The following is a 27,906-nucleotide window of genomic DNA, read 5'->3' as shown; positions in this document are numbered from 1 at the left end:
ATGCGATACGAAATATAAAGCGATTGAAGTTGTATTTGCCATTGTTGAATATCGATCACTGTTCCACCATTTTCTCTTTCACCATCACTACCTCGTGTTTCAATTTTGGAGGTTGTAAACTGAAGATGAAGAATTGGCAGAGGGAGGGTTGGAAATGGCTATCAAACATGGCAAGTTCCTCTGTTCGTTTTCATGGAAACGTTGCCGTTGCTGCCAAACACAATCGCAATCCCTTTACTCTGACTCGGCCATTCGGAAGCGCCATTGATGGTGGAAATGAAGTGGATCTTCATCGATTGACGAGGGAGTTCCTCGCAAAGCTTTGGGTTGATGATAGAAAAATGAGAAACTACGGAGGGAGGAAATTAGTTAAATATTGTGGAGGTTATGGTGGTGACCCGCGCTGGTTTTCTGCTTCATCTGGTGCCGTCAGAAGAGGTAAACGACGGCTCGGTTTGAAGCAACCCCCTATCAGTCAATCCGTCTCTGAATTCTTCGAATCACTGTCTCCCGAAGAGGTATTTTCCTGTCCCTAGTTTGCACTTTTTTTGTTAATTCATGTTATCATATATCCTGTTAAGCATTGTTGCATTGTTATGCTAGATAGTGAGTTTGGATCTTGATAATCATGCTTGTACTTCCTGCAATTACTTGGGTTGAACTATATCATGACTGCCACTCCTTTCATGTAGATACAAATAAGGGTGTTTTTTGCATAAAATTTTGAAACCAATGAGCATTTATGGTTTTTGTTTTTTATTGTTTTGGAATTTAGTTTAGGCATACTCTTGTTTACTAATTTTGTTCCCTTAAGAAAATCACAAACAAATGGTCCTACTTTTAGATCCTTTTTGTCAACTTTGATATGGACGTGTTCTACTTGCCCCTTTTTTATTAGGCCAAGGTAGCACCACTGCTTGCCAGGTCCAATTTGCTGATTACCAGAGATATCGAGTGGGCAAATCTTGTAATGGGCTTTGAACAGGTGATCATCTTTCTTCTAGAATCCGAAGCTTGGTTCCTTTAGCTATATTTAAGCAACTTTTTAAAAAGTCCATTTCACATTGTGTGTAAGGGATACTTTGTATTTTGAGGCTGTGTGACTTTACTCTAATATTAACTTTTGTCCCTTTTGTTCTTTCTCTCTTGACTATTACTCTTGACTCCAAGTCTAATTTTGTGATTTTGTTTGGTTGGATTGAAGGAAAATCGTTATGCAATTGTAGATGCGTGCTATCCCCAGTCGGTCAGTGACAATTATTATCTCATTTTCATCAAGTTATACCATCTGTATGTATTTTTCTTACATAGCTTGTAGCAATGATGGTTGACCTTTTAGTCTATTTGTTGCTATGATGCAGCCCGTAGGTTTTATTCGTGAACAGAGCAATGTTATTACCAGACAGGTATTCATTTCAATCCTTTGAACTTATCTTCCTTTGATTGTTTTATTCTAGAACATGTTTCAAGTATCATCCACATGGAAATAAAGTAGTAATTATATATTTTTGTTGTTATAAATCATTTTGTGGTAAAAGGGATCTCATGGTCAATAACATCACTGAAGAGTTTGGTTTTTAACTGATTCCAATGACATCATATCATCTATGTAGCCAACCTCACCTAGCTAATGGATAAGGCTTTCATTATCAACCAAACTTAGATGCCTGCATATTTTTTAGATAAAGATCCTTTCGTTCTGTTATTCATTTCTATATCATTCCATACTTGTAGACTGTTTTTTTGGCAACCTCCAAGAACAAAAGAAATTAGAAATACCAATACTTTCAAATAGAGGGTGATAGATATAGTTTAAAAATCCCCAATAAAGAATAAACAATTACATCAGCATGGATATAAATTTTTCGCCACATGTCCTGAGAAGTTGTTCGGTCAAGTCCTTAAAACCTTACTCGTTGTCCCTTATATGGTTCAGAAATACAATTGATATTTCAAAAACTTCCAAAGGGAAATGGGCATTGCATAATCTGTCTTGATGACATTTGGCAAATCCACCTCCCAGCCTTTATCTTACATTTAAATCTTGATTTCCCAAATCAGATTTAACAGATAATAAGTTCCAGTAATATTAGAAGACACAGGCAATTTACGAGGAAAAACACACCTTGTTTGAATATTAGTGCACCAAATATCGTACTACAACACATTCCTATTAACACTTACTCTAAATTGCAAAATGAATGATTAGAATCCTGTCTTACAATATGTGGAATGAAAACATCCTTTTAACATGACAAGTCTAGTTTTGTGTTATGAAAGGGTCATCTTTTTTGCTAACTTTTACAGGAGAGTGATCAACTTGGTGTCCATTAGTAAGTTCTTTGTTTGTCCAAAGAGGTAGATATTTCTAAAGTTGTGTTGGGGTTCAGATTTGGGTACTTTGTGCATTAGTTGGGATCTGGAAGGAGTAATTCAATTGATGCATTTGCAAGTTATGTGATTCGTCTTGGTTTGATTTGTGTGTGCTTTTCATGCATGTATTGTGAATTTCATTTCATTCCATTTCAACCTTCTTGTTGCAGTTGCTTCGTCTAAGGCGGCCTTTTGTTGCACACATAACTGACGGCTTGGGGAATGAGCTCTTTAGGGTAAGGAACATATATTTTTTCTGTTGGTTTTGTTTTATGCACATGAAAAATTTATTTTTATTCACCTTAGCGAAATAAATCAAACAACTTTCATGGTTAGGTTCGAAGACCCTTTTGGTGGATAACAAGCTCAATTTATGCAGAAGTTGATGGTAAGGTATGCCAAATGTTGTAAATTGTTTTGTATGAGTAAGTTGTTTTTCATGACTTTGGTTGTTAATTGTGTTAAGTCCTCTCTTTAGGAAGTTGGAGTAGTTCACAGGAGATGGCATCTCTGGAGAAGAATCTATGATTTGTATCTGGGGTAATATAAAGATACTATTTTTTTACTTGTTATAATGAATTATCAAAATCATAATGTCCTTACATATCTTTTTACATCCGAATAGTTCTTTCCTATGGCCATTGGATTCAATTTGATATTGCTAACAGTGAAAACAGAAGTTTAACTGTCTGTAGAGGAAGTAATATGGACCGTGTGATTATTTAATTTGTGTCCTTTTGTTTTTTTTTTTCTTTTTCTTTAGCAACCTGAACTATATTTGACATGGTTTTGATTTTTGTGTGTATTTAGTATGACATTTATATTTCAAATTTTTCTAAGATAACTTGATTATTGGATGCCAAAATTTGCAGTAACAATTATCTATTATCTATCTGTAATTTTTCACTTCATGAAAGTCAATTAGCATGTTATCTTTCCCTAACATATTTCCAAATAATTGGTCATTTTCTTTGTCTTTTTATGTTTGGGAAGGAGGAAAATGGATTTCATTATACCAGTGGCCATAATAGGAATTGAGTTGGAAACAGTTGAAATACTAGAATTAGTAATGGAAGAAATAAAGGTTTGGTGAAGATAGCTCTCTGGCCCCATTGGATTACCACCCTCCCACCAAAAAAAAAAAGGAATCTGTATATAACTCGATAGGAAGTTTATAGAAGTTGATTTTGTTCTAGAAGAGATGCAATGGTAGTAATCTATGATGCCATTGTGTATCCATATGATCGACCATCTCGATATATAGTTCAGTTCTCTGACACAGCTTTCAATATATAGTTCGGACAGCTTTCTAGCCAGTCCAAATATTTAGGAAACTTTAAGCCGTGGGGTGCTAATGCTTAGAGTTCACTGGTTGTATGGCTGCATTGTCCATGCAGCTTCTAATGAAGCAAGGGGGAACTTTATAGCATTTTATTCTAGATCTTGTGTGTTTGCCCTTGTTCCTCATCTAAGTCTTTTTCTTTTCGGTTTTCATTTACCATTTGTTGCTTGTATTTAGTAAAGATAGAACACGGGTCTTAGATCTTAAAGATAGAACACAGCTTCTTGGATTCTCCTTGATACAAGTTTGATTCATTCTGCAGTTTTATGTGTGTGCTGTGTCATCAATAATGATGCTCTATCTGAGAATAAAATTTGATTGACTACTTTTATTCGAAAAATTGTTCACATATGTTCCTGACCTATTTGATTCGTTTTCTTTGAATTCACTTTTGTTCAGAGGGATCTAGTTTAAAATTTGATTGGCTACTTTTATTAGAAAAATTGTTCACATATGTTCCTGACCTATTTGATTCGTTTTCTTTGAATTCACTTTTGTTCAGAGGGATCTAGTTTAAAATTTCATAGCATTCGTCTTTTGTACAAAATGTGAGTCTAATAACGAAATTTGCAGGAATAAGCAATTTGCTGTGGTAGAGAATCCTGGCTTATGGAATTGGACATTCACACTGAAAGATATTAATGGTGAGGTGCTTGCTCAAATAGACCGTGACTGGAGGGGTTTTGGCTTTGAGGTTGGTTTTTGGCATTTATGTATTGCTTTGTTAAAAAATTTTAGCTTACCTTTGTTAAACATGCTAATCATTGACTGCTATTTTTATCTTTTATCATTACTTGTCTTTTAAACATTCCAAGTAAATTTTTCCTTTCGAAAATATCTATGGTTAGATTGCGATTTCCATTGGTTTTGTTCTACAAATTAAATCTTAATTTGATATTTATCATAATCAACCACATTGCTAAGTTATCTATATGGCACCTGGTAATTGACAACTAATGTTATTAAGCACAGTTTTTTCAAGTTTCAATTGAAAGTTGAAACGATAGAATCATCTAGTATATATTTATATATCTATACTATAATTATGGGTTCTCCCTCCAGCTTTTAACCAGACCAACAGCCCATTATTGACCTGTGTACCATAAATCCTTGCCTTGTTTTTTGTCTTCTTGTTTTTCAAGTGCAATGGATTTAACTTCATACCTATATCAAATATCAACTTTTCTAACTGTTATTGTGAAGTCATTTAACCGAAGAATTTCATGTTCAGTTCTTCAGATATTTCAAGTGTTGTGTTGGAATTCAAACCTGAATTATAAGTTGACCGAAATGTGCAGATTTTGACCGATGCTGGTCAGTATGTGATTCGATTTGGGAGTTCTGACCCCAGCTCTAAGATTGGTGCTGCTAATGCAGTAAAGTCTCCCTACACCTTTTTCTCTAGAAACCTTACCCTTCTCTACTCTTGACTAATTGATATGATGTTCTCTCTGTAGATTGAAGACCTGGAAGTCAGTCGCACACTGACCCTTACAGAGAGAGCTGTAACTGTAGCTCTTGCTATATCATTAGATAACGACTACTTCTCAAGACACGGAGGCTGGTAAGCTCTTTGGATTGTTTTAACATGACTGTTTATTGTGTAAATAATGTTTTGAGAAAAGGATCACCTTCAAACCTGTTGGAAAATATCACCTGCCTGCTTGCTTTTTCCTTATTAGTACATTTCTCTTGTTTTACTTGCTGGCAGTCAGAAAATTGTAAATGGTATTGATTTTTTTTTTTTAATTTGGGATGTTAGGGGACTACCCTTCCTTGTTGCCGAAGAGTAAAATTGATTTGACAGACAGTAAAATCTGGTTATCTACTGCCAGCATATCTCTGAAGCCATTCTCTTCCAAGTAGTTTTTAAAATTGAAGGTGTTCTATGCTATAATATCAAATTTGACCCCGTTTCTATACTCGACCTGGTTTGTCAGCGGGGTATAGGTGTATTAATTTGTACTTTTAATCCCTGTACTCATCGTTAGTTTTATTTTGGTCCCTGTGAAAATTAAAGCAGCTATGGGACATTTGAATTTTGAATTAATTTGAATGTTGACCAAGTAGTTAATGCCGTTATTTACCTAGAAAATGACAGTCATTCTGATATTAGTTGATGTCTTATTTACCAATGAGATAATCTAGTTGATTGAGCCACTGCATATTATCGCAAATCATGTGTTAAAGAAAGTAAATTGAGTTTTAGAGTTATCCATTGAAGAACTTTTGTTACATGTTAAATGCACTACTGATATAGGCAAAAGCTCAAAATGTCAGCAATTGAAAAACAATGCATCACTAGTAACAGGCGATATCAGTTCTCTCACATTGTCTCCAACTGCTCTTTTTTGTATTCAATCATGTCACAAATGCATCAGAAATGCTCAAATTTCTGAAATTTATTTCTTAAACGAGTCTGACATTGATTCTAGCAAACCATTATTTACTTCGTGTTCGTCAATGATATAAGGCTATAGAATCTACTTTGTGAATATGAATTGAAGCCGTAACAATTATTTCTTGGGTAACATCTTTCAGAGTTAGTTGAAAGAATTAGAGATAAGGAAATTGACACATTAACGCTTACATAAATGTTTGAAATTCTTATGGTTCAAGAAATGTTGTTTTTTCTATTTCACATTAAAACGTTATCTTAAATTGGTAATTTCTGGATCATATTCATTGCTGTCGTATATGTCGTAATTAGAAGCTCAATATCCAGATAGAAACGAATGATTGTTTTCCGGAAAAAAAAAAAATTACAGAATTTTTGTGATCGGAAAAATAGATTCCGTATGTGATAGGGTGCAGATAGAAATGTGATAGGTATAAGAAGCAATAGTCTTGAAATTTTGATAGTATGGGCCGGAAGCCCAAAATAAAAATCAAGATCTTAAACCGTACAATTATAATTAGTAACTGCACTTACAATAACATAAAAAGACTCTAACACCCTTCATAAAAAAGAAAAGGAGAATGTTGTTGAGAAAGGAGAGAAAATTCTGAAAATAACTCGTTCCAAAATGTTTTTCCAACATATATTTCACTTAAGTGTTTTAAAATACTCGTTCTATAAAATTATGCATTTCAAAAAGTTCATTCGAGAAACCTTATTCTGAAAAAAATTGTTCGAAATGCATTTGATTCATTTCAAAAATTCTGTTTCAAAAATCTTCTGAAAATTTTTCTAAACATATTCCAGAAATCACTCTTACGGAAAGTAAGAGTAAAATGATCATTTTTAGAATTTAAAAGGGTCCGTCCGCATAGAAATTGTGGGGTGCAGGAAGCCACCAAAAGATGCTATGAGATATAGGTAAAATATTACAATATTGTTTAGTTTATACTTTAATTCTCTGAAGTTAGAAGATGATACTTATAGGTTACATAATTGTAGGTCTCTTTAAACATGATATCCAAAGCTACTCCTGCTAAAGAGTTCTAACAAATCCAATTATAAACACAGCCAAAAGCACAATTTCCCTCTCAAAAGTGAAGCATATGCACATACAAACCCTAAATATTAGAATTAGGGTTTTGGTTAAAGCAGTAATAGGAATCATGTGAACTGTCGTCTAACGTATGTGTCTTCATGCACAAAGACTGGATCTTGATTAGTCTGAGATGGAATCTGAGGTTGTGCCATGGCTATGACCCCTTGGTTGGGATATGGGTATTGCATAGCATTCTTTTTCTCAGTTAGGGAAATGTAATACACAATTCCAAATGCAGCACTTGCAAGGGATAAAATTGCACCCCCTGCAAACACTCCAGCTTTCACCACATAGCAGTAGTAGTACCCAAAGTACACATTCTCTTCACCTCTTTGATCATTCAGTGCAGCACCAGTAAGCAACAGCAGAAAACCAATTACAAATGTGAACCTGTTTCAACACACATTTACACCAATCAACTCAACTATTTCAATTATACAAGCATGTGATTTTTCTACTAATTGTAGATGAAATCATTTAGCCTACTGTTCTGGAATAAACCTCTGCATCAGACACAAGTTAATGTTGTTCCACTCCACACACAAAACCAATGTACTCGTACAACAGAACAGGCTTTGTTTGTGTTATAAACTCAAACGAGATTATAAACTCAAGAATAAACAAAAGAGATCTATGGTAGAGAATGGTATTTGTGTTCATGAACTTGACATTTATTACTAAATAAAATCAGACAAATGCACACAGTTTAAAAGAAAGAAAAGAATCGAGACTGATCATACAAATAGTACTATGTTTCTACAACCATATGTATATGCATATATATCAAAAGAATAATCATGATTATGTACCTCAAAACTCACTAGTGTAATCGTGATAGTTCAAAATTGCTTCTCATTCAAAAATCTTTGCTATCAGTTCCCTATGTGTGTACATTGTAAATAAAATACTAATTCCATATACTCCACATTGTAAATATCAAAATTGCTTCTCATTCAAACGTCTAAGCATGAAGGAATATAAGCCATCGTGCAAAAGAAACGGAGAAGATTCCTTTAAAAAATAAAATACTAATTCCATATACTCCTCCACAGTTTACCTTAAATATACTACCCTAAAAATGAGTTATCCAAATCCATCTTCACTGCTGAAGAATCATGTCTGCTTTGTTTAAAGCCGGATTCTCTTTAGAAGAATGAAAGCACCAGAAAATCAACTACTAACAACAGTTTTTAAGCTCCGCCACATTAAAGATGAACTACTTGATATGGTACTTTTTAAGCATAGAGGTCCTCCCACCTAATGGACTGGTTTTTTGGATTGGATTATCTTCTTGTGTTTGAGTCCTAACAATTAGTGTTTTTTATTGAGAGTTGGGTCACAGAAAGGACTACCTCTTGGTTGAATTGAGGTGCAAACTAAATACTGATAAATGAGTGAAGTCATCTCAAGGAGAAAAGAGGAAACACCAGGTCAGTGACAACAGAAGGTGACAATGTTAGAAGTCTCATGCTAAAGTACGATGAAGTAGATGACTGAAACCATCTCAAGGGGAAAGGGGCTACCACCAAATCAGTGTTGATAAGGTGAAGTTCTAACGGATGTCAGTCTTAAAGGAGGTTCAAATTGAGTAGAATAAGCTACGTGATGAGATACTTAAACTTAAGGTTCTCCCACCCAATGGACTAGCTATTGGGTTGGACTCTCCTCCTGTGCTTAAGACTTAAGAGTAACTATCTAATAAATCTTTTTAGCTATATATTGTTCGTCTTTTCATTTTTATCCAACATGAAACTTCTAGCACTACTTAAATTCCTAACATGGTATGACAAACAAAAAGTACAGAGTAAAAATTACCAGGACAAAACAAAGCAGGCCAGTGCCACCTTCCAGTTGGAATCTGGGATTTGGGAACTTCTTCTGCAACAAACACACCCAGTTGCAACATTTATGATTATTTGAGATACCATAAGAGCCAGAGCCGCAATTAAACCAAGACCCATGGCAGGACTTCGAGGATACGTGCACTGATTGATAGAAACAAAATGAACTTGAGAAGCCTGCATAAGTTACACAACAATACTCATTATATCAACTTTTGCTTATAGTGAACATAAACACAGCAAAACTTACAACGAAAAAAAAAAAAAAAGGAATGCACGTTCCTTGAATACTGAACTGGTGTATTATCTACTCAAAACCTGTCAACATAAGAGTTTACATGAACGACATCATCGTTCCCTTTCCTTTCTCTCCCCTCCAAGGATTCACAGAAAAAACCCCTTGCATGTATCTAAATGCATGTCCTTTCTACAGACCCTATCCGTCCCAAAATTCGTAGAAAGAAAAGGATAACGGACTAATCACCATACACAACAAGTAAAGGGGAAAAGCAAAATCTTCAAGACGAAAATGGAACCAAGGAAAACAAAAAGTACAATTTAAAAACAGCCAATCATAAACGCTTAAACAAGCGAAAATCGAAGATTTTGAGAAGACTCATGATAACCCATCAAAGCATGCCCTTAACAGTGGCAAGCACAAGCATTAGACCCAACAGACATTGAACTAAAAATAACGCAAAAGATTGATCCTTTCGTTGATGGGTATTCGAGAAAACATTAACAAAAGACACAAACCTTAATCCTTGTCGCTTCAGCAGCGAAGCTAGTTGCAGCCGCCAACAGTCCGAGGAAGCCAACGACGCAGCACACTATCAAAGCCTTTCTCTCCATTCTCTCTGCGAATGGAATTTGGTTGACAGAGATAGTGAAAGTGTCTCTTTCAGAGAGTGATGTTAATTAAGAGAAAACGAAAAGTTGGTAAGCAGCGATGAATGGAAGAGGACAAGAAGCGTGCACCAGGCGACAAGTTCAGAAGACCACGAAACTCAAAATTAAATATCCTCAAATTAAAATAAGATTTTCCAAAATAATTTTATATTTATTATTTATTGAAATCTTAAGATTTGTAGAATATTAGATGAAAATAATTCAACAGAAAGGGTGAGATAATTAGTTTCGATTTTTCTAGAGAAAATTTAGGGGAAATCCTGTTAATTTTTAGAAAAATTAACTAAATTGGGTAACTATTTTTAATAGATTTTAATTAGTTAAAACAAAAGTTATGTTTAGTTACGAAGTAGCAATGCTAAAAAAATTTGTTGATACTATGGTTGTTCATGAAAAATTAAAACCAAAGAAACCGAAAAAAGGTTAAAAAATCCCAACATTTAAATATTTATGTATATTTTTTATTCTAAATAATTTTTTTAAGTCAATTGTTAACGTGAAGTTTCGAATTTGACTAAAAATCAACGCTAACTGAACTGAGAACTTGTAAATAACTTTTGTCATCTTCTCAGTTGCTTATTTATAATGATATTTCCATTTTGATCTTCATTTGTAAAATAAATTTTAATATTTTTTGTTTACAAAAAATACAAATTTTCAAGTTGATATGTCATTTGTGTCCTTAAAGAATATAGTGGATGATGAAGTATATTTAAATTAATATTGATATTAACTGTTAAACGGTGAGATTATATTATTGGAAATATTAGAACAAAATTCTAATTATAAATATCATTACTTTCAATATTTCATCATACATGATGTCAATATTTCATCATCAAGTCCGATGAAACAATGCTACTAAAATTAATTATCACTTGTATTATTTACTTTGGAATTTAATTTAAATATGATTATTGACCTTAAAGATATTATATTTTAATTAATATGATTCGAGATTGTTTTAAAATTTTAATACAAACTTTTGACGGAATTTTATTTGTTCATTGTTCACACCATAAGAAAAAACTTTTGCAACTTCCATATTATGAACTTGATAAATTTATTTAAGTACGATGCACTCAATATATTAAGATATATTTTACCATGACATAATATATACACAAATTAATAAAAATAAATATTTAATAAGCTATATATGAAATACTGCTATTTAAACATGAAATATATGTTAGATTGTGATTAACTGTACTTTTTCATTATGATATTAACCTAACATTATAATTTTATTTAATATTATATCTCCTTTTTGCAATTATTACTTGCGTTTATAAATATTTTCATTTTTTGTAGAAGTAGATTTTTCATAATATTAATAATTGAAATTAAATTATGTTTATAGATATTAAAAATTGGGAGAAAAATAAAATTTGTTTTCATGTGTAGAACTTTTAAAAATAATCGTTATTTTGAACTATATTATTTTTAAACATGTTTTTTAGTTCAAAAACATTAGCCGGAGTTAACTTACTACAAGCTTTTATGCACATTGTTTCTTACTATGCATTGGACTATGTGAACTTCCTTTCCTCCTAGCCCTTACATTGAATTAAATGTAATTTTTGCAAAAATTAAAATTAATCAATTTTTAAAAAATTGTAAACTAATTTAATCTTCTATATTTAAAATTGAGTAAATTTAATTTCTTAATCAAATTTTAATAAATTTATTTAAAATTTTAAACACTTTTTTCAATCAACATTAAAAATATATATCTCTCAAATAAAATATACAACTCAAATCTTATTAAAACATTAAATAAATTTAACAAAATTTAGTTAAAAAAAACTAAATTCATACCATTTTAAAGTTAAAGAACTAAATTAGTTTAAAAGTTAAAAAAAATCAATTTTCACTTGATATTGAAAAATAAAAAACATACTTAACATTATTTTTTTCCTACAAAATTATATTTTCGAATTATACATATGTAGATATTTGAAAATATAAATATAGATAATATAGTGTAAATATATTAAAGAAATAATACACTTCGAATTACACAACTCAAAATATAATATTTTTATATAAATCGAAATATTTTAAAAGAATAATACAATTCGATCGAAATATAATATTTATTTTAATATATTTCGAATATTTTTTTAACGTATTTCGAAATTTCTAATCCCATTTTCCTATCATTATATACATTATTGACAGGCCTTTTTCTCTTAATTCCATGCATTCTAAATTGACTCCCTTCGCATGGAGTATTGAAAACGGGTGAAAAGGGAATAAAATTATAATCCGAGACAAGGATGCTCAACTCAAACGCCTGCATTTACTCTGAAAGACATGCTGTGTTTAATATATAGACCATAACATTTGTAGCATCCAAACCGAAAGGAAAACATAAGTCCATGATTGCATATGTAGGTTCCTTGGACACTTCCATCTTTAATGAATAACAAGAAGATTTTACCATAAAACTCAAATTTAATTATATAATACTTGGGTACACTGGTCCCTTAGACAGACCAAGGCGAACTTCCATCCCATGATGCATGTCGGATGGCCTGAAAGTCTCCGAGTCACGGGGGTCTGCAAATAACGTCAATGACATTGAGAGACAGAAGTAAAGCAATAATACGTCGTATCCCAATGAATAAAAAAACAGCAATAGTTAAGATTGCATTACTTAATTATCATGGATACCAAATTCACGATCATAGCCTCAAATCATTAGAAATAACGTCGCTCAAAATATTAAGCCTAGTTCATACATCCCATGCATTTATCTTCAACTATAGCATTTAAATTACAATGCTCGTCAAATCTTAAGCGAGTCAAATATGTTTTTCTATTTTGAAAAAATTGTGTTTCGTTCATAAACTAAGATATATATCTATTTCATTCATGTGCTATATAAAAATCATGTAAAACATTTTTTCCCACCATTGCATATTTTAACACCATTGAGTATTTAAATATATTTGACATCCTTGATCCCTGATTGAGGGTTCAAAACCTGATCTAAGTCTAAATAAGTCGAAGATTCTCAAGATATATGAATCCACTTCGAAGATTTTAATATAGATTTCTCTTTATATCCTCAAACCATGCAAGTCTACCTTTATAAACATCTCAAAACAAAAGGAATATAACTGCATGCATGTATCCCTCCTTTTCATAACAAAAGCTTTGTTACAATCATCTCAAAACAAAATGGTATTTAATTGCATATAACACCCAACAAAAATTATCATTCAGTTATTCCTACAAACATAACAGTTCCAAAACAGTTGAGAATATTGTTTCAAGGTTTGGAGCGTAAGTTCTTCCGATTCTTATATAAAAAAGAAAAGATCCAAAACCCTGTTGTGGAGTTCATGTCAAGTACTGATAAAGCACAATTATAATATTTCATTTTAATTCAGAAAATGAAGCACAACAACCACAACTCTTAGAAATAACAATTACAAGATTTTGTGCTAATGAACCATAATTTCAATATATCATACAGGAAACACAACTTAATCTGAAATCAAATGTTTCAAAGCAGGCTAATAAACACGAAAAACAAAGACAGAGCTTATTACCATTTAGACAATCCTCAAAACCGAAGTGATCAATGCTTCCTGTAACAGTCTCCAAGCCCAGCATTGAAGATGGAATTGGTCCAGGAGGCCGCTGGAACCTACAAGGAACATTGGCACTCCATCAAATTCAAATGCATTTTTCCATTAATAAAAACATTTTTTATCCCAAATACAAGATCTATAACGAGTCAAGCTTCTGCCTACCTAACCATCCCTACGAACTATCAAAATGGTAAGGTGATATTAATTAATCACTAATCAAAATCTCATTCACATGTTCTTAGCTCTTTTCGTATTCATAGAGACACCAAAATTTTAGTGTACAATACAACTCCTTAACCAGCAACCAATGACACAAACAGGAACTCATGTCAAATTATCACTGACGCTTTAAATTTTGAAACACACTAAGAAACTACACCAAAATATGCAATAGATAAATCGAATCCAAATGCAGGTACCTAGACAATATTTGCCTGTCAAGCTCCTCCTTCAGTGGAAAAGCAGTTCCATACAAATTAACTTTACATTGCCTCTTCATAGCTTCTTCCATCCTCCTTGTCTGATAATCACAAACACACACACACAAAAAAAAACGAACACTTAATAGAGAAGCGAAAAAACAAACACGTGAATATGCTCGAATCGATGAAAGTTTAGACTATTTTCAGCTAAGCATTTTTTGTTTCGAAATGAAACCCTAATTAAAAAGGGGAAATAGGCAGCACGTGGAATTGGAAGAAACGGTTCTATAGTGAAGTTGATGAAAACGGAAAAGGATTAAAAGGAGAAATTGCAGTGAAGAGAGATAAATAGGGTTGAGAGAAATTACGGATTGGAGAGACGATTGGAGAGGGTGAGAACCAACAATGTCGCTTTTGACTCCATCGAGTCCGAATCGAAACGAGTCGTTTTGGAGCCCTCCGATCTGGTGCGGGATGTACTTTGATGCAGATGCGTCTTCCATGTTCGTCTTCTTCGACCTTCGTTCTTCGTGTTCTTTTTTCTTCACCAAGAAAAGAATGAAGAAGCCACCGTGCAAAGGAACGGCTTTTATATAAAGGGATTTCTCAGTCGCCAAAAACTGGAGTATTTAGCAAGTTAGACTTATAAATTTATAATTTTCGTAATTTGAAAAAATAAAATTGAGGCTAAAATTGTTATTCTCATTCTATATTTTTGTTTTTCCAATTTTAATTTTTTAATATCTGGCATATTTTATCAACATGCGATAAAATAATTAAAATAGAAAATTAAAAAAATAAACCTCTATACATTTTATTGTAATACTAAAATTACAGATTTTTTATGTAAAATATCACTGATTTTATTTCTATAAATATAAACTATTTTATTAATTATTCAATTATTTAAATAATTAAATATTTTTTATAAAATCAATTTCAGTTAATTGAAAATTAATTCATAGCTTTAAACTTTTTTTATCAAAATATTAATGTCATATTTTAAAAACCACTCATAACCAATTTTTAGATTCTCACAATTTATGTATGTATTATGTAACATCCAAAAAATACAGTATAAAATCATATCATATAATACTCACAATTAACAATATTACACTTTAGTTATGAAAGAAAAATGAGGTACGTTTATGGCCGAACGGCCTTACAACAATACTTCAAAATTTAAACTTTACAAAATGAAAGACTAAATCGAACGGTTCTAAAACTATGCTTACACCGAACAGTTATACAAAATAAAACTAATTCTAACAACCGAACGGTCCTATGGTTCAGCTTTTACGTTCACTTCTTCCAAAGCCTCTTCTAGCAAACACTCGTCATCTTCTGCTCACATCCATAGGATGATCATTGCAACAAGAAGAATAATCGGATGAAATGTGTTGGATTATGGACGAGCGTTCCGGGGAGGAATGACTCATGAATGAATATTGAAATTGGTAAAGTATGAATGTGGGCATGCTAAGTTGGCGGTTCATCCTGATGTTCCGTGAGTACTCGTCCTCACGTAGAGGAGGGTAGGTCATGTGTGGGAACGGCAGGAGGTCCTAGTCCTTATGGTTAATTTGGACAAATAGGACTAACCTCGGGTGGCAGCTGTTGAGGGTATCCCAGTTACTACATCACCCGGGTGCACGAACGTCGTAGCTACACATATTTCATACAGTCCGGACAGTCAGTCTAGTATTAGGCTTTGTATGAAACATATGATGAATTATCTTGTTTGTTTGATTGTGTGAAATGTATGTTTATACATGAATTAAATTACATAAGCTTACCCTGTGTTTCCTGTCTTGTCTTGTTTTGTACGTTCGTCTTTGTCATTGCAATGATCATCCGTGTGGATGTGAGCAGAAGGAGACGAGTTGCTCGAAGAGGCGCTGGAGGAAGAAAACCTAGTTGAGGTTGAAATCAAGACCGAACAGTAGGACGTTCGGTCAGTAGTTTAGTTCTATAGTGAGGTGGTCGTTCGATCACCTTCCCCTTTTGATTTGTATGACCGTCCGGTATTTGGCTTTTGTAAACCGTTCGGTCAGAAGTGTACCCTTGTATAGTTGAATTTTCTCGTACTGCTTTGTAAAGCCGTTCGGCCATAACCGTATGCTCTCCTTAGTGTAAGACTGATCTGAATTATTATTAAATGTGATTATTCTATTATATAATTTTAAACTGTATTTTTGGGATGTTAAAGTAATCCAATTAAAATATCATAACACATAATTATACTTATCACAATTTTCATAAAAATAAATAGAGGCAAAATAAAACTTGGAAACAAACAACTAACTTGTCTTTTATAATTAATTTTTCTAACTATGTCTAGTTTACATTTTCTTAATCCATGAATAATAAATAGTCTGAAATTTGTCTTTCTTTCTTATTAGCATGGATGACGATGAATGCACATAGGAGTATATCAGTGCAGAGACACCAATTAAGACTTATATTAGTTACTAATAATTAATAATCAATAACACAAATTGGATTTGGATTTGAATTTGATTAGGGCAACCTAATTCTCTTTTGTTTTCCTTGATCATCGTGAATAAAGTTCCATTGATATAGATTCCGTCCAGGTTCATTCCTGGCTCTTGCTGGTCACATAAAAACACTCACCTTTTCGGTCTGCGTGTTTGTCCCACACTGCTTATTTTTAGGGAAGGATATTTACTTTCCACGCGCTTCATGCAGTGTACGCCGGCGAGTGCTTTACACTCACAGTGTTGTAACAAAAACTAAAAAAAAGTATGCATGCGCGTGGCACACACCTCCCCCGAGCGAATATAGGAATCTTTGAAAGCGTTCTCGTGGTAGGCACGTGAACAGAGAAACAAAACCCACTTTCTCTTTCTCACCAGTTACACCACTGCCACTACCACCCAATCGCACTGCTTTGTTTTCACTCAACACTGCACAAAACCCTTATTCTTCATCATCTCAATCTTCTTCGTCGTCCTTATCTTCCAATTTTCCTGTTTTCTCGCTTCCTCCTTCTCCACCTCATGACGACGTCGTTCGGTGCAGCTACCACATCGGCGGCGCTGAAGGACGCCAAGCTTCAGATCCCAAACTTCCATGGCTTGAGGCCTGCCGCCGCCTCTTCTCTCACGCGCAATGCTCTCCCGCTTCCTTCATCCACGCGTTCTCTCGTCATCACACGTGCCGTTTCTACGGTTTTTTCTCTCTTCTCTGTCCATTTCTTCACTTCAATTCATTTTCCATTTACTCTTTCTTTTGTCCTTTTAGTTATTATTAATCTTTTCAATTCTCAATTTAAGCTTCTGTGTTCGATTTGTTTAATGTTGTTTTATAACGTGCGTGGTCGTTTTCAAAAGAATAAGGTGGATTACTCTGGAGTAATGTGGAATTCTAATCTCGTTATTTGTTGTGGTTGTGGTTTCTTTGTAGCCCGTGCAGCCTGAAACTACCACTGTAAAGCGCAGCAAAGTTGAAATATTCAAAGAACAAAGCAATTTCATAAGATATCCTCTGAATGAGGACATGTTGACGGATGCCCCTAATATAGGTGAGGCTGCCACTCAGTTGATCAAGTTTCATGGAAGCTATCAACAGTACAATAGAGAAGAGCGTGGTTCTCGGAGCTACTCTTTCATGATACGTACTAAGAACCCTTGTGGGAAGGTTTCAAACCAACTTTACTTGACCATGGACGATCTTGCTGACCAGTTTGGGATTGGGACGCTTCGGCTCACCACCAGACAAACTTTTCAGCTCCATGGTGTTCTTAAGAAGGATCTTAAAACAGTGATGGGTACCATTATTAGAAATATGGGCTCGACTCTTGGTGCGTGTGGTGACCTAAACAGGAATGTGCTTGCTCCTGCTGCGCCCCTCGTGAGAAAGGATTATCTTTTGGCTCAGGAGACTGCGGAAAACATTGCTGCGCTCCTGTCTCCCCAGTCTGGTTTCTACTATGATATTTGGGTAGACGGAGAAAAGATTTTGTCATCAGAACCGCCTGAAGTAGTTCAGGCACGGAATGACAATTCTCATGGGACAAATTTCCCAGATTCACCGGAGCCCATCTACGGTACTCAGTTCTTGCCAAGGAAATTCAAAATTGCTGTTACAGTACCAACTGATAACTCGGTGGACATTCTCACAAATGACATTGGTGTTGTTGTTGTCACCGATGAAGCAGGGGAGCCTCAAGGGTACAACATATATGTAAGATGGATGTGGATAACCGTTGAGGGATTTTTTTCTACCATTGTTCTGACTGGGATCTTTGAATTTTTCTTGCAGGTAGGTGGAGGAATGGGAAGAACTCATAGGGTAGAAACCACTTTTCCTCGCTTGGCCGAACCGTTAGGTTATGTACCAAAGGAGGATATTTTGTATGCAGTGAAGGCAATTGTTGTCACACAACGAGAAAATGGGAGACGAGATGACCGCAGGTATAGTAGAATGAAATATCTGATCAGCTCTTGGGGAATTGAAAAGTTTAGAAGCGTGGTTGAGCAGTATTATGGCAAGAAATTTGAACCTTTCCGTGTATTGCCAGAATGGGAATTTAAAAGTTATCTTGGCTGGCATGAACAGGTTGGTTCTCTAGATGATCGAATAAAAGCAATGTCTCTATGTTTGCTTGTGTGTCCATAGTATTTTTCATCGATGCATGCCATTCATAGTGATATAAATTTGGAATGATGAAAGTTGGATGATAGGATTCACATGTTTGATGTCTATTTGTTGATTTAACAGCTGAGATGGATCTTATACTTGCTTTATTGCCTTTGATGTGTGTACTTGTTTCAGTTCTGATATGCCTGAAAAAGTTTGATAAGCAAACATAGAAACCTAAAAAAAATCTGGCACATTAGGTAAATGAAGATTAGTTTAAATTTTCATATTGTTGGTGCCTTGTAGATTTTACTTATAGATATGTGTGTGTGCGTGTCTGTTCTTGCTTTGTGACTGAGATATCCTTTGTATGTTGTTAAGCATTCTGTTGTTGGCTCATTCTTTGGTGTTATTGTCTTCTGCTAAAATAAAGTTCCATTTCCTTATGTTTTATGTATGGGCTCATTTGTTGGATTTCATCATCCAGGGTGATGGCAAATTATTTTATGGGCTTCATGTTGATAATGGTCGAATTGGTGGAAAGATGAAAAAGACATTGAGGGAGGTTATTGAGAAGTATAATTTGAATGTGAGAATCACTCCAAATCAGAACATCATCTTGACTGATGTTCGTTCTTCATGGAAGCGTCCAATTACAACAACTCTTGCTCAGGCTGGTCTGCTGGTGAGATGCTTACAGTTTAATCTTTACATTGTTTTCTGTATTAAACAGTGTTTGTTAATAAAGTATTTAATTGATTTGTCCCTGCTCACTTGACACTTGACATTGCTCAAAAGCCTTAAATTTTGAGTTTCATTTATAAATCATAATTTCTTGGCATTTTCCTTGTGTTTCATTGGGAAACGTGCATATCATTATTACAGATAACAATGGTAACTTTTAGGAGTTTGTAGATCTGATTAGCAGTCGCCCTTGTGATGGATTGTTTTTTCGTGTACTAAAAGTTCCAACACTAGGGAAAGTTGTTAGTATTTATTTTCCTTTTTCAATGCCCTTCTGATTGATGCTTGACATGTATGATGAACTGGTGATTGAAATTTCCCTTATCGTATTTTGGTTAATTTCTTCCATAGTACACTTGCTTGGCATCATGCTCAATGTTATTCTGCTCTTCTATTTTCCTTCTCATTGCTTACTCTTTTTTAGTCTCATCTCTTTCTTTGTTTCTGAATTTATATTTTCAGTATTTTAAAATCTTTTTTTAATTAGACTATAATGACCTGTTTTTGCTGTGAACAGCAACCTAGATTTGTAGATCCCCTCAACATAACAGCAATGGCATGCCCTGCTTTCCCATTATGTCCACTTGCAATTACTGAAGCTGAACGTGGGATACCTGACATTCTTAAGCGTATTCGGGCTGTTTTTGATAAGGTATCGCTTCAGATATATATGGCATTATTGATTTGATGGAAATCACTAATATATACTTAAACTCTTTGCTGTCTGCAATTCAGGTTGGTCTGAGGTATAGTGAGTCTGTAGTTGTAAGGATAACTGGATGCCCTAATGGCTGCGCTAGACCATACATGGCTGAACTTGGGCTAGTTGGTGATGGCCCAAATAGTTACCAGGTTTGCTGATCAGCAGTTCAACCCAATTACAATTGGTAGAAAAGTTCAGCAGAGTAACATGCTCACTTTTCTTTTCTCGTGCAGATTTGGCTTGGAGGGAACAAGAAACAAACATCATTAGCTCGAAGTTTCATGGACAAGGTGAAGCTTCACGACCTTGAAAATGTTTTGGAACCTTTACTTTATTATTGGAAGCAAAGACGTCAATCTAAAGAATCATTTGGTGACTTCACAAACAGAATGGTGAGTTTTGACGGTATATCTTTTTACATGTGATCTGTACTAACTCTTGCTTTAATCTTTAAAGTGATAGGTAAGTTTGGTCTAAGTTACTCCGTTTTCTGTTTCCAGGGATTTGATAAGCTTAAGGAACATGTTGAGAAATGGGAAGGTCCGGTGGTTGCACCATCACGCCACAATCTCAAGCTTTTTGCCGACAAGGAGACGTACGATGCAATGGATGAATTGGCAAAGCTTCAAAACAAAAGTGCTCATCAGTTGGCCATGGAAATTATCCGTAATTATGTTGCTTCTAACCAAAATGGAAAAGGTGAATGATTTCCGTTTACTTAGTCAGGAAATGTATGAGAGATGTTCCTTCGTGGTTGACAGAAATGGTGGATGGGCAACTCAACACAACTCTCTGTTGTTACTGTGTGGTAACTCTGGGGATAGACTAAACTAATGTTTGGGTTATTAATATTTTTTATCCGAAACCGCTTTGGCAAGAATCTTTCGGTTCATCATTTTCTTCCAGTTTCTGAACACAAAATAAGCCTTCCTATCATTTCTGTATCAAATTTTGGCTGTCAGACAGCTGGGTTTTTTCTCCGCAGTAATGTTGTTAGGTAAGATCTTGTTGGCTTTTTGTTCTTGCTCAAATAAAGTTCATTGATCAGGATTGTAAATTGCAATCATGTTGTCAGTGACTAATTACAGAACATGGTGTGGGAACCGTATATGTATGTGTTCATCTCTTCAGTTGGTTATTGTTATTTTTATCGGCAATTCTATTGATTAGAATGTAAAGCTGACATGGTTTTGAGCATGAGAGAGTTGCGGCAAAAGCACCAAAATGGTACAAGTTTTAAAAAAGTCACATAGATAAGTCGTGTTTGGTAGTCTTTACTGTGAAGTTGTACTTATTAAAGTGAAGTTAATCTGATAGTACTTCTTCGTAAAGGGAAACTGATGTAATTGTTGATCAATCGAGTAAAAAACTCGTTATAGCAGAAAAAGAGTAAAAATGCTATATGTTCTTACAATTATATTATAGATTTAAAAATAACCAAACATTTATAATATTTAATCATTAAGGAAAACACCATCACATGATTGCTTACACAAGTTTCTTAGTTTTAAATTTGATTAAGAAGGTTTTAACTAACTTGAAATAACTTTCAAACAGATAAATTTTGGAGACATCACAAAGACGTATATACAAAGCTGTTTTTTGAATTGTAGAAAGAGTATATAAAGTTTGATTATGAAGAGAGAGGAAAACATAAAGGACAAGAAAGTGCTTTTGGTGGCATTGAATAATCTCTTAATTAGCATTGATTATGAGCATAATGCATAAAATAAGCATTTGACTTGTCTGGATACTTCCATTACCAACATGTCAGAGCAACAAGGCAAATCTGCAGTAATGCTAAAATTCTTTAATTTCAAAAGCTGCTATAAACAAATAAATCAACTTTCATATTGCAAATTCAAGTTTTATTATAAACAATTTCTCATCTCACAACTTGCATCAGATAAAGACAAAGTTATAAATAATAGTACAATTTGCAACGGTAAAATCATGAAAATCTTCGAAAGGAATTGATTAATAAAACGTAGACTCTGCTTTTTATTCCATAATTTCTTTGTTCCGTTTTCCACCCACAAAATTAAAAATTGAAAAACATGTCTACACAGCTTTGAAAGAATTGAATTTTTTTAATTATTTTTTAAAAGAAACGTTGACAGCACTGATGATGAAATAAATAAACTTGGTTTTAACGCACTATCGATTTGAATTGCTGATATTTCAAATTCCAATGCTCCCACTATATTTAAAAAACGAATGTTCCAGTTTTATACAGCTTAATTCAATTTCAACCAGTGCTTCCTGTCTTCATAGAGTTTAAATTCAATTTTAACTTATTCCACCAAATGCTTTGAACTTTTATTTTATTGTCCTGAAATTTATTGCTCACGAGTTAATGTTATTAGTTTACTTAAATTTAAGTGAGTTCAAACAAAAGGTTAATTACAAAATACAAAGTTAATTAATATATTAAAAAAATTGTATGCATAAATGTAACTACTCGTATGAGCCGGTCATCGAGACGAATTATCGATTCTACGATACAAACACAAAAACATGAGTCCAACTATATAAGAGATTGATATCACTTTATATCCAAAACTTTAAGGTGATGGATTAATGAGTCTTACACCTTTGTGTAATAATCTACTCTCTCATTTTTATCTAATGTGAAACTTGTCACAGTTAAATTTCTAACTGAAAATAAAAACTTGTAAATTTTATATTCAATATAATTCATCATTTATCATATAAAAAAATAATTAATGTTTTTGGATAAAAATGACTAAATTTACGTTTAGTTTCTGTATAAATACCTATCATAATCAAAGTTTAATACAGAAAATAAAACAAAATCATATCATAGTTTTGAGACATCCATAATTAACTAAAATAAAACCCAAGCAAAAAGTGGATGAGTGACTTCATAGATCCAAGGTGTGCTCTGAAATTTAGAACGGTGAAGTAAGATCCGTGAGTGGTGAAGACAAAAAGAGAGGAAATAATTTCGATACAAGTTTCATGGTTTCTTACATCTACTAGCACTTCATTATCAAATTTCACCAAACTTTGTGAGTTTTGGTTTGTTTGAGAGTGATGACCAATCAATCGAAACGAGAAGCCCAAGAGAATCTGAGTACCTATAGTGCATGAGACAGACACAAAAACAAAACACCACACAAAGGATAACCTTATACAATTTTCTCTTATGTCTTTGGTTCTAATTCATTTAACTTTATCTAACTTTTGAAATATCATCTCACTTCACAGTTTAAACTTAAGTGAACATTGTACTTGTTAACTTATTCTAATGCCTCTTTGATTTTAACTTCAACGTGCGTAGATTAAGAAAAAATTAATTTTTATTAATATAAAGATTTATTATTTAATAGTTGAACTTAAGTAGGAAATATTCACCTGGTTATGATACTATGTGAAGAAGTAAACTTAAACCCAACTTAACTCCAGAGACTTATAAAATGATGTTTGTATCCATATATATATATATATATATATATATATATATATATATATATATATATATATATATATATATATATATATTCCAAATTAAAAAATGTTGGACTTTTTACATATATAATAACATATATTTGATAAAATGATTAAAAAAATATATTTTTTTTTAAATTAAAGAATAAAGAATTAATGTAAAAAAGTTGTATTTATTAATATATTATTTCTCTAATAGAAATGATCCAACCCAACCATGCAAAAAAAGAAATTAAAAAAAAACGAAAAGAAAAAAACAAAAAGGAGAAGGTGCCAATTAACTATGTCCAAACGAATAAGATATAAAACTGTGCTGACAGCGTGATGCCATTAATAGCAACTATTCACTCTCTCTCTCTCTTCTTATCGAATGTTTTCAAAATATTAAAAAATATTTCATATATTCAATAAACAAAATATTTATATTCAATAAACAAAATATTTATATTCAATAAATCGTTTTAAATTCTTACCATAGACTTTAATCGGTAAGTTTCTATCTCGTGATGTTATTTATTAATATACTTCTTTTATCACATTCTCTAGTAGAATATTTATTAACCTTTTAACTCCATTTTTTTTATTTTGAATGTAAACATAAACATGTCATAAAATATCAGTGATATTTCTCTACAATTAAATATTTTCATATTCATTAAGAATATTCGTTAAGTATATTTTTTCAAAGTAAGATATTTTGTATTTCTACCACATATATCTCTTATACAAAAAATTATATATTAATTGATAAATTATAAATACATAAATTAATCACAACCCAATTATAGTTAATTACTTTCTAAATAACTATTATCAATAATTTTGATTTAAAATGATATTTAAGACTTTCGTCTGATCTCCCATCTTTTCTAATCATGTGATTAGTATATTATTTATCTGAATTGTAATACTTTGTAATCATAGACTCTAATCTATTATCATTAATTTTTGATGACCTCTTCTAATCAGTCTTACTGTTATAACCGTCAATCATATACTAAAAAAAAAAATATATATATATATATATATATATATATATATATATATATATATATATATATATATATAATATGTTCAAATTCCTAAGTAGGGACAAGTTATATTTATTAGAAAAAAATGTATTTTTAGATTTAAAGATTAAGCAAAGTTTAAGACATAATTAAAATATAATTATATTTAAGTTGATGAAAAAGAGACATAATTGGTATATAATTGAGCAGATAATAGCAATAAATAAGAATTGAATAATGGATAACGGCTAGTGTGAAATTGTGTGCATTGAAGAGAAAAGTAGAGAGCAGTAAAGAATAAAAATGGTGGTTGAGCTTGAACGGCACGCACCAGTGACGAATGAGAGAGACGCAGTTTCAGAAAACTCCTTGTTTTCTGTGACTTTCTTTAAAACCCTTTCTCTTTCTATTTCAAAAATCACCACTTTCTTAAACATGTAAAATGATCATAAAAAAATAAATATTTGTATTTTTAAAAATAAATTAAATAAATGTAAAAAATTTATGGATATCAAAATATTATTTTTCTTTTCCTACCATCTTCAATGCTGTTTTCATTTTTATCTCATATTAATGGACAAACCAAATAACCTGCTTTCTACACTTTGTTTTCAGTAATTCAATCTACCCAAAGCTTCTCAAGAATGTTTCAATTTTAAATTAAATTTTCTTTTACACAAATAATAATTTTCTTCATCGATAATACTAGCATTAATTAAAAATACATAACGACATAATTAATTAGCATTAACCGCACATTCTTTTAAATAAATCAATTTCAACCATATTCTTTTGAATAAATCAACATCATTAATCATAAATTCTGTAAAAGTTTTATTTCGGGTGTAAGTTTTTTTTTTAATTATGATTAATTTGATATATTATTGGTTTATTATGTGGGGATGCTATTTTATCATTCATTGGGTATCACTTTTATTTTTTTTGTTATTTTGGTTGTAATTATGTTGACTTTTAATTATAATTTGGCTTCTCATTTTTTTAATCAATCATTGATTTCCAATTACACAATTTTTTGTGCTTTTCAATTTTAGTTGAAGAAGATGTTTTTACTTTTAAGAAGAAATGAAGCGATATATTTTCTTTAACTAAAATTAAAATCCATAGAAAATATTTATAAATTGAAGAACTCTCTTCCTTTGATTATACTATTTGTGAAGGATAAAAATGGTTTGTAACACTATAAAAACTTTTATTGTATTATGAGATGTTTGTATATTGAAAATTTTCACTTAATTTTAAAAAAATGTGATTTTCAAAGTAAAATTGTTATAACTACCCATATTAATTGATTATGTTTTAATCTTAATTGATTATATTGTTCTAACTCACTCAGAAATTGAAATAGTTTTAGAACTAATAATACTAAACCTAATCAAACAAATATATTATAATTAATAATTAATGATTAAAATTTATTTTACAAATCATAATAATAATCTAAGTTACACTATATTATATTTATATCATTTAAATAGTATAATATAAACAAATTAACATTTTAAATCATTGTTTTTAATTTTTACTTAGTTAAAAAAATTATTTTTATCTAAAGTTGTGAAAATAAATCAACTCATCCCCTTTAAACTCGACCTAACTTTGACCTCTAAAAAACATATCAGATTAAACTGGCTCTATCACTTAAGAATGATTTGACTTTTACAATTCAATCACATAAGATGTCGGGTTGTTAAACAAATTGACGGATGAAGACTTTTCAAACTAATTATAAGTTAAAAGAGTTTACTTAAACAAGTTGTCGTTACAATTATTTCATACATCGATCGAGTAGTATCAAATCTGAGTTGAATTATATCAAATATTGATCAATTGTATCAAACCTCAATCAATCTATTGGATTGGTTAGTTTAACATGATGAACTTTGCCAAACTATCAAATTAAAGTGATCATTCTACCTTTTTTTAACTGGATTACCAAACTAATCCACTGAACTCAACCCTTTTTAGCACCTTTAGTTTTATTTCGGTTTCAAACTTGTAATTTGAAAATAATATAAAACCAGATTAAAAACACTAACCCAAACCGTCAAATAAATTATTAATTACGAAGAAGTGGTATGCTTAACCCTAACCTACTAGACTTACTTTAGTGTATTTATGAAGGGTTATCTTTTGTTCTCCCTACTAAATTATAATTATTTTGTTGTCCTCTTATGGAATTAAGTATGAAAAAAATCTTACTCAGCTCAAACTTCATTCGTGGAGACTCTGTTTTGCAACCCTCCACGTTACAAAATCAACCATATTCATTCTATATTTCCTCTTTACAATCTTCAACAACTTTCAACTTCAAAATTTTCCAGTTAGAATAATGAACTCATTTTAAAATTTTCAAATTAAATTCTACTTGTGCGCATCTTAATCATTTTTTTAATTGACCTCATGTTTTACTCGTATTGCAGAGTGAAATCACAACACGAAGAATCTTCCTACACATTGAAGATCATTACCAAACTCTACGAAAAAGAGGAAAATAACGTATCTTTGAAGTATTTCTGCTAAATTTTATAATAATTAATTAAAACACACGTTTAGATTATTTTTAAGTTGATAACACAACAACTTCTGTTCACTAATAATATATTAACATTACATCATATAATCTTTTTTATAATTGTGGGTGCCAAATGGTATAAAAAAAATTCATTTATTCTTTTAATGAAAATTATCACATTGAAATTCGAAAAAATATCATCATTAATGAATGTGAAAAGATAAAAATATATAATATTTCGAGGAAATATAAAACATGAATGTTTCCTTAAAGTTTTATATTAGAAGAAAGATCAAATTAATTTATACCTCAAAGATAAATACATTTTTGTGTGATAAAATCCACTTGTAATTAGAATCAAATAATGACTGATGTGTCAAAATAGACGAGATAAGTATGTCTTAGATAAAAATAAAAGAGTTAAATGATATGCAAAAAAAAAAAAACTTACAAGTATTAAATCTAAATATTTTATATTTGAAGTGATGTCATATTTCTTAAGTAAAAAATTTCTTCCTTCAAAATAGTTAATCTTTCTTGTTTGTTTTAATTCTAATATATATAAAATTATATTTTAACACATAAATTTTTATATTTATTTTACATTATTTTTTTATTTTTTTTAACTTCTTAAAAAATTACAAAAAAATAATTTTTATGATAATTTTTTTCTTGTTAAATGAATATAAAAGTATCTCACCGTATCATTATATATATATATATATATATATATATATATATATATATATATATTATATTTGATTTTTTAAAAATACTGAAAACTTATAAATAAAAAGAGTGTTTTGAAATGAGGAAAATTGAAATAGTTAATAATAGTTATATATTTAAAA

At 31.7% G+C, this 27,906-nt stretch overlaps 4 protein-coding genes across 4 annotated transcripts; 2 read left to right on the top strand and 2 right to left on the bottom strand.

The window, feature by feature from the left end:
- The first annotated feature begins 13 nt into the window (after positions 1 to 13).
- Positions 14 to 5,830, top strand: LOC108339730 (altered inheritance rate of mitochondria protein 25). The gene is made up of 11 exons (XM_017576929.2): positions 14 to 518; positions 899 to 985; positions 1,205 to 1,246; positions 1,362 to 1,406; positions 2,544 to 2,609; positions 2,710 to 2,766; positions 2,852 to 2,913; positions 4,289 to 4,409; positions 5,014 to 5,091; positions 5,173 to 5,279; positions 5,478 to 5,830. The coding sequence occupies exons 1-11, from the start codon at positions 126 to 128 to the stop codon at positions 5,506 to 5,508; spliced, it is 1,089 nt and encodes a 362-aa protein (XP_017432418.1). The 5' UTR covers positions 14 to 125; the 3' UTR covers positions 5,509 to 5,830.
- A 1,169-nt stretch (positions 5,831 to 6,999) lies between these two features.
- Positions 7,000 to 10,055, bottom strand: LOC108339757 (protein VASCULATURE COMPLEXITY AND CONNECTIVITY). The gene is made up of 3 exons (XM_017576956.2): positions 9,810 to 10,055; positions 9,028 to 9,230; positions 7,000 to 7,602 (listed from the first exon to the last, which is right to left on the bottom strand). Exons 1-3 carry the CDS (start codon positions 9,903 to 9,905, stop codon positions 7,278 to 7,280), a joined length of 624 nt encoding a protein of 207 aa, XP_017432445.1. The 5' UTR covers positions 9,906 to 10,055; the 3' UTR covers positions 7,000 to 7,277.
- Positions 10,056 to 12,245: 2,190 nt separating this feature from the next.
- Positions 12,246 to 14,608, bottom strand: LOC108339605 (cyclin-B1-2). The gene is made up of 4 exons (XM_017576762.2): positions 14,358 to 14,608; positions 13,987 to 14,087; positions 13,526 to 13,623; positions 12,246 to 12,527 (listed from the first exon to the last, which is right to left on the bottom strand). Exons 1-4 carry the CDS (start codon positions 14,490 to 14,492, stop codon positions 12,427 to 12,429), a joined length of 435 nt encoding a protein of 144 aa, XP_017432251.1. The 5' UTR covers positions 14,493 to 14,608; the 3' UTR covers positions 12,246 to 12,426.
- A 2,252-nt stretch (positions 14,609 to 16,860) lies between these two features.
- LOC108340489 (sulfite reductase [ferredoxin], chloroplastic) lies at positions 16,861 to 21,191 on the top strand. The gene is made up of 8 exons (XM_017577909.2): positions 16,861 to 17,183; positions 17,419 to 18,198; positions 18,277 to 18,573; positions 19,082 to 19,279; positions 19,856 to 19,990; positions 20,074 to 20,190; positions 20,275 to 20,433; positions 20,542 to 21,191. The coding sequence occupies exons 1-8, from the start codon at positions 17,013 to 17,015 to the stop codon at positions 20,746 to 20,748; spliced, it is 2,064 nt and encodes a 687-aa protein (XP_017433398.1). The 5' UTR covers positions 16,861 to 17,012; the 3' UTR covers positions 20,749 to 21,191.
- Positions 21,192 to 27,906: the final 6,715 nt, after the last annotated feature.

The sequence above is a fragment of the Vigna angularis genome, chromosome 5 (genome assembly GCF_016808095.1).
Source record: "Vigna angularis cultivar LongXiaoDou No.4 chromosome 5, ASM1680809v1, whole genome shotgun sequence".
Taxonomy (NCBI): domain Eukaryota; kingdom Viridiplantae; phylum Streptophyta; class Magnoliopsida; order Fabales; family Fabaceae; genus Vigna; species Vigna angularis.
Note: the sequence above shows the minus strand (reverse complement) of the source record. Positions and strands in the feature narration are given on the sequence as shown.

Bases quoted from the DNA above. Each gene is read 5' to 3' on its own strand.
- LOC108339730 (XM_017576929.2), top strand. From the start codon at position 126: ATGAAGAATTGGCAGAGGGAGGGTTGGAAATGGCTATCAAACATGGCA. The intron at 2,767-2,851 runs GTATGCCAAATG...TCCTCTCTTTAG, and splicing joins ATGCAGAAGTTGATGGTAAG to GAAGTTGGAGTAGTTCACAG. The intron at 2,914-4,288 runs GTAATATAAAGA...CGAAATTTGCAG, and splicing joins ATCTATGATTTGTATCTGGG to GAATAAGCAATTTGCTGTGG.
- LOC108339757 (XM_017576956.2), bottom strand. From the start codon at position 9,905: ATGGAGAGAAAGGCTTTGATAGTGTGCTGCGTCGTTGGCTTCCTCGGA. The intron at 9,231-9,809 runs GTTTGTGTCTTT...TAACTTATGCAG, and splicing joins CTGAAGCGACAAGGATTAAG to GCTTCTCAAGTTCATTTTGT. The intron at 7,603-9,027 runs GTAATTTTTACT...GTGTTGAAACAG, and splicing joins GCCTGCTTTGTTTTGTCCTG to GTTCACATTTGTAATTGGTT.
- LOC108339605 (XM_017576762.2), bottom strand. From the start codon at position 14,492: ATGGAAGACGCATCTGCATCAAAGTACATCCCGCACCAGATCGGAGGG. The intron at 13,624-13,986 runs GTACCTGCATTT...TGTTCCTTGTAG, and splicing joins GACAGGCAAATATTGTCTAG to GTTCCAGCGGCCTCCTGGAC. The intron at 12,528-13,525 runs GTAATAAGCTCT...CGTTATTTGCAG, and splicing joins TTTTGAGGATTGTCTAAATG to ACCCCCGTGACTCGGAGACT.
- LOC108340489 (XM_017577909.2), top strand. From the start codon at position 17,013: ATGACGACGTCGTTCGGTGCAGCTACCACATCGGCGGCGCTGAAGGAC. The intron at 17,184-17,418 runs GTTTTTTCTCTC...GTTTCTTTGTAG, and splicing joins TCACACGTGCCGTTTCTACG to CCCGTGCAGCCTGAAACTAC. The intron at 20,191-20,274 runs GTTTGCTGATCA...TTTCTCGTGCAG, and splicing joins ATGGCCCAAATAGTTACCAG to ATTTGGCTTGGAGGGAACAA.